The 6,404-nt window shown below is 33.3% G+C and overlaps 1 protein-coding gene across 1 annotated transcript; it reads left to right on the top strand.

Annotated features, from left to right (window-relative positions):
• The first annotated feature begins 447 nt into the window (after positions 1-447).
• LOC112506928 (protein trichome birefringence-like) lies at positions 448-3,128 on the top strand. Its single transcript, XM_025111264.1, has 5 exons — positions 448-1,453; positions 1,687-1,879; positions 1,989-2,182; positions 2,256-2,414; positions 2,618-3,128. Exons 1-5 carry the CDS (start codon positions 501-503, stop codon positions 2,967-2,969), a joined length of 1,851 nt encoding a protein of 616 aa, XP_024967032.1. The 5' UTR covers positions 448-500; the 3' UTR covers positions 2,970-3,128.
• Positions 3,129-6,404: the final 3,276 nt, after the last annotated feature.

The raw sequence follows: 6,404 nt of genomic DNA, 5'->3' as shown, positions 1-6,404 counted from the left end.
ATATAAAGATTATTGTAATTATATATATAATTATATAATATAACTTAATTAATTGATATATATATATATATATATTAAATACTAATAATAATTAAATATAATATATTTTTAAAATTGATTTGATGTTTATGAATTTCAAACTCATTTCAATTTCCAATACATTCAACACCCCCCTATAAGGGGTGCCATTAGCACCCCCCCCCTATTTTATCTTACTTTTTAAACTAATCATTAAATTCTGTTTTAAAACAATAACTGATACCTAAAATACATATTAAACCAATTAATTCATGAATTATATTTATAATTATTATATTATAAATATTAATTCGAAAATAACATTTTAAAAATCAAATCTCATTGCTTTCCGAAAGAACAGCATACGTCGTCTTCTCCATCCGCCCCTTCTTTCTTTCTCTCTCTCTCTGGAAAAAGAGTCCAAAAGAGACTCTGTATCTCTCTCTCTCTCTCTCACTGAAAACCTCAAATTCTTCATTTTCATGGCGGATTCAACTAAATACATTCCCATCAATGAAAGAAGTCTGGTTTCAGACTTGAAGCTGAAGAACATCTTTTCTTTTCAAACAAAGAAGACAAGGGCTTTTGCTTATGTTTTCATTTCTGTTTTTGTTGCTGTTACTTTTTTCTTAGCTTTTAATCCTTCACCAGATCCTTCTTCTCCATGGTTTTCTAATATCTTCACTGGTACAACTATTCAACCCAATGGTACCACTACAACTCCTTCATCTGCTAGGTCTCAGTTCTCTTCTATTTACTCTTACTTTTTCCCTTCCCAACCTTCTACTGTTTCTTCTAATGGCACTATCTTCAGATCTCAAACCATGAATCCTGACTCACCTAATGTGATTAAAGATCCGCCAATTGTTCAAAACCAAACTCAGAGTGATGGTTCGAACCAGACCACAACTGGGTCTCCACCATCTCAACCAAGTTCGAACCAGACCACATCTGGGTCACCACCATCTCACCAGACCACAATTGGGTCCCTACCATCTCAACCGGGATCGAATCAGACCTCTAAAACGGTTCCAAGTTTAGCTTCAGAAGCGCCGAAATCAGTACCGAATAATGCTACCGAAAATATGGTGAAGCCAAGTCCAAATCCCCATGAATCAATGCCGACATCTTTGGGAAAGGATGCTGGAAGTGGTCCCAGTCAAGGAAACGAAGATAAAGGCACCGCAAATAATGTTGCTTCTTTAGGAAAGGAACAGGGTAATAACGGGACGAAACTTGGAATTCAGGATTTGGTGAAGAATTTAGTCAACTGTGACTTGTTTGATGGGGAATGGGTAAGAGATGAATCATACCCATTATATAAACCCGGTTCTTGTTCATTGATTGATGAACAATTCAATTGTTTCTCGAATGGTAGACCTGATTTAGGGTTTCAAATGTTCAAATGGAAACCTAAGGGTTGCACTTTACCAAGGTATGTCAAGTTTCATGCTCCAATCTTCAATTTTAACAGTTTTTAGTTTCTGGGTATCTTTGATTATGATTCATCATTTAAGTTCATAGGTTTTTGAATGACTTGTTTTTGCTTATACTCCATTGATTGCATCCACTTATCATGGAGTTGATCAGTTGACAAAGCTCGAATTCTTGAAATTTTGTTCAATTTTAGAATTTCTGGTTTTATGAACTCATTCATAAATATATTAGGTTGGATGGAATCAAGATGTTGCAATTGTTGAGAGGAAAGCGATTGGTTTTCGTTGGCGATTCTCTGAACAGAAATATGTGGGAATCATTAATTTGCATACTCCGAAACTCCATTAAAGATCAAACCAAGGTTTATGAAGCCTCAGGAAGGCATCATTTCAGATCAGAAGCTTCTTATTCCTTTGTATTCAAGGTATATCAGTCTCTTTGGTGATAATCGTTCTATAGTTTCTTTGATTATTCAGAATGGGTTATTGCTGTATTACTCGAAACTTTGCTTAATTGTCGGTATGAATTTGTAGGATTATAATTGCACAATCGAGTTATTTGTTGCACCATTCTTGGTTCAAGAATGGGAAACCAAAGACAAAAATGGGACAAAGAAGGAGACCCTTCGGCTCGATTTGATCAGTAGCTCAGCCGATCAGTACAAAACCGCCGATGTGGTAGTCTTCAACACCGGGCATTGGTGGACTCACGACAAGACTGCCAAAGGGTATTCACGTTTTTCCAAAATATCCATTTAAGGTCATTTTTATTGTGGTATTGATCGTTAATGAAATTTGCAGGCAAGACTATTATCAAGAAGGTAGCCATGTCTATCATGAGCTTAATGTTTTAGAGGCGTTTCGTAAAGCAATGACAACATGGGGAATGTGGGTCGATGCGAATATGAACCCAACAAAAACGTCGGTTTTCTTCCGAGGTTACTCTGCATCCCATTTCAGGTAAGTACCATATTTTCCTCGCGTATTTAAGGAAATGATGTTAACTGAGTTTTCAATTACGAACATCCATTAAGTCAATAACCTTCAAACGACTTGATAACTGGCAAATAATTAGGGGAATTAACAAAAGAAAACGTTACTGTGTTGAAGGGTAAAATGCATCAAAATATAACGAATTCTTGTTGTTTTTTTTATATGGATAGCGGAGGGCAATGGAATTCTGGAGGAGCATGTGACCATGAGGTCGAGCCCATCAAGAACACCACTTACCTGACCCCGTATCCGGACAAGATGGTGGTATTAGAGAAAGTTTTCAAAGGAATGAAAACCCAAGTGTCGTATATGAACATCACGAGGCAAACGGATTTCCGAAAGGACGGCCACCCGTCTATCTACCGGAAAAAACAATACACGGCGGCGGAAATCAAATCGCCGTTGCATTATCAAGATTGCAGCCATTGGTGTTTACCCGGTGTTCCTGATACTTGGAATGAAATCCTTTATGCTCAACTTTTGGTCAAACAATACCAACAAAACCAACACCAAAAGCCTTAGAGCAAATGTGAATTACACTTTTTTTTGTGTTCCTTTTTTTTCTTGGGGAATATAGAATACAAATAAGAATATAAATCATTTTCTTTTTAATTTTTATTTTCAAGATTACCACTGTTGTTTATATGTGTAGAGAGAAGAAAGCTTTGGTGATTATAAATTAATAGATGCTTATTTATTATTTATTTATTTAAATTAATATATATGTTGTTGAATCAGAATCATCTGGTCTTTATCTTTATTAAAATGCATTTTAATTGATTAATATATTTAATATTAAAACTAAAGACATGTAATATATAAATTCTGAGTCGTATATCTCTAATTAATATTTTTAATTATAATATTGTCGTTAATCGGCCATTTGTGAAAGGAATATAACTTTGAAAAGGGTTTCTTGCTTCACATGTGAAGTTTGACTGATTTTTAATTTATTTAAAGTTTTCCTCCAAATGTTATTATCACATTTATGTTTTGCTCTTTAATGTAATATGCATTATATATCGCAAAATAATTATTAAAAACGACATCGTTTATTAGCGTATGATTTCACATTCAATAATACCACTATAAATATTTAAAATATAAAAACTAAATCATCTTTTTTTCTTCCAAAATATTATTTCTTTTGACCTTTTTATTTTATTGTGTTTACCGTTGATTTATCTTATTCTTATTTAAAATAAAATAATGATTTTTATATAGTATTTTTGAGATTTAAAAATCTGAATATTATACTTAAAAAAGATGGTTAAGAAGCAGCGTCGGTGATCCGGTGGAAGGCCTATATGCATCCCCCACGAAACCATCACCACAAAATTTTAAAATTGACACCACATTTAAGCCTTTCATATTCAAATCAATTCATATCCATAAATGAATACGTTTAAAGTTTTATATATTGCAAATTAATTAGTTTTTCGTTTAAAGTTTTATATATTGCAAATTAATTAGTTTTTCTATTAATAAACAATTTAACGCTTTTTTAAGCATTATTTAAAGAATATGCTTTTAGCTAATAGTTCGTATTCATTAGTATTATCTTCGACTTTTTCGAATGAGTTTAATATGACTCGATGGGTTAATTTTATATACAAGGTTTTGTATAGATTAAGGAGGGGAATAAATGTGGCATTATAAGAGGTTTATTATCTTCACTACCAGACGTATTTTAAAACCGTAAAACTAAGTGTATGAACAAAGCAGACAAAATTTGGTAAAGTTGATCTGTAATGTTACAGATAGTATCGGAGGCCGAAACTGGACTGGTTTGCAAGCGAGGACGTTGGTATCCCAAGGAGGGTGGACCGTGAAATCCCACATTGATGGGAGAGAGGAACAAATGTTACCTTGTAAAAGGATTGATATCCCTTCTACCAGACTCGTTTTAAAACCGTGAGTCTAGATGTGTGGACAAAGTGAAAAAAATCTGACAAGGTTGGTCTGGATGTTAAAATACATGATTGTTTGGTACGCTTGTTCAGTAAGCTTCTAAAGGAGCTTTATACAAAAAAATCAAGTTTTTTTCTTTCAAAATTGCCCCTTCCATTTAAAAAACACATCCTTTTATCTATGAAAAAAAACTCTTTCAAACAAAAATATTCTCGATCTACATAGACATATTAATCCACATAAACAACTTTATCCATATAAGGTTTAATGGAAAATCAACCAAACAACCTCTAAGTGTGCCAATAAATTGGTTTATATGACCAAAGGATAAATCATCATATTTAAGAGTGTTGTAATAAGTTTACAAGATGTTTTTTAGTGCCGTAAGAGGGTTTTATCAACATTTTTCTAATTAAATGTCGTATTAATTATTTTATAAAATATTATTTTAAAAAAAATGTTTTACAGAAAAAGTGTCGTATAGAAATATGTATTTCTAGGACAATTCTCAAAAGTATCCTACAGAGCAACTACTACAACTCTTTATTTTAAAACATCTTATTAACTTATTACAACACTTTTAGATAGAAAGTTTTATTGTTTGGTTATACAGACTTTAAGTCCTATAAAATAGTCTATTAATACACTTAGGACCTATTTGGTTGGTTTTCTATTAATTCATGTATTGATAAATTTGTTTGTGTTGATTAATCCATTTCTATAGATTGGAAAGATTTGTGTTTGAGAGGAGTTTTCCACAGATGAAAGGAGCGTCTTTTCTCATTGGCAGGGTCTATTTGGAAGAAAAAAGAATCGATTCATGCATAAAGCTCCACTAGAATCTTTACTGCGTAAACCATTTTCTATATCATTAAGTCACTATCAAACAATCATATATAGTTGATTGAATAAATTGTGAGTCTTGTGGCTTAATGAGCTTACCGGATAAATGGGCTTATTCGCACAGCCATTTTAGGGTGTTTACTTCGGGCTTATTCGCCCAGACATGGGCTTATTCGCGCAGCAAGGTACCATGACTTGTCCACATTAAGCCAAAAAAAAGACCTGTCTACCCTTCAACAAAACCCACGCCTCTCTTTTCTCCTCCAATAGTCGCTCCTTCTCCTCCAATCTTCTCCTCCAAGAACCCTAATCGGCCGAAATAGTTTCTCCTCAAATCAAGGCTCTCTTCTCCTTATCTATAGATTATGCTCGAATTTGCTGCTCGAATTTGCTCAATTTACTGCTCGATTATACTCGATTTTATCTGTTGATTTTGCTCGATATTGCTTCTGATTTGCTGCTCGATTGCTTTTGATTTGCTGCTCATTTTTTCTTCTGATTTGCTGCTCGATTTTGCTAGTATATTCTCGATATTTTTGGGTTTGTTTGATGCATCGATTGTTTTTAATATTTGCTTTATTTGTTGCTCGATTTTGGTAGTATATGCTCGATATTTCTGCTCGACAGGCCCTCCATTGTTGTYAATATTTGCTGCTCGTTTTTGGTAGTATATGCTCGATATTTCTGCTCGACAGGCCCTCCATTGTTGTTAATATTTGCTGCTCGATTTTGGTAGTATATGCTCGATATTTCTGCTCGATTTTGCCTATCATGAATTCAAGTCCAACATTAGCTGCACATAACTTGCAACCCATAGTTAATCCTTAAAAAATGAACAACAGTATACTAAACATCCCATAGTTAATCCTCAGGGGTAAATTGGTCATTTCTGTTATTCAGACTGTTGATTCAGATAGAAAAGTAAACAACAACCTAAATTTATCCAGACAGCCAAATTTATCCAGACAGACAAATTTATCCATATAGGACTTAATAGAAAATTTGGTAAACAGCCCCTTATTAAACTCTTTAAACTGCTAACAAACAAACTTTTAGATAATATTAACGTCTTATAAACTCGACCTTATTTCATTAACAATTTAAAACATACATGTAATGAATTTTTCGGAATTAAAAAAAAATGCGTCATTTTCTTGTTAATTGCAGCCGACTAGAATGGTTCCAAGGCATTCTTGGATCTTT

The sequence above is a fragment of the Cynara cardunculus genome (assembly GCF_001531365.2).
Source record: "Cynara cardunculus var. scolymus isolate 2C chromosome LG 2, CcrdV1, whole genome shotgun sequence".
NCBI lineage: Eukaryota > Viridiplantae > Streptophyta > Magnoliopsida > Asterales > Asteraceae > Cynara > Cynara cardunculus.
This window is presented reverse-complemented; position numbering and strand designations above follow the sequence as displayed.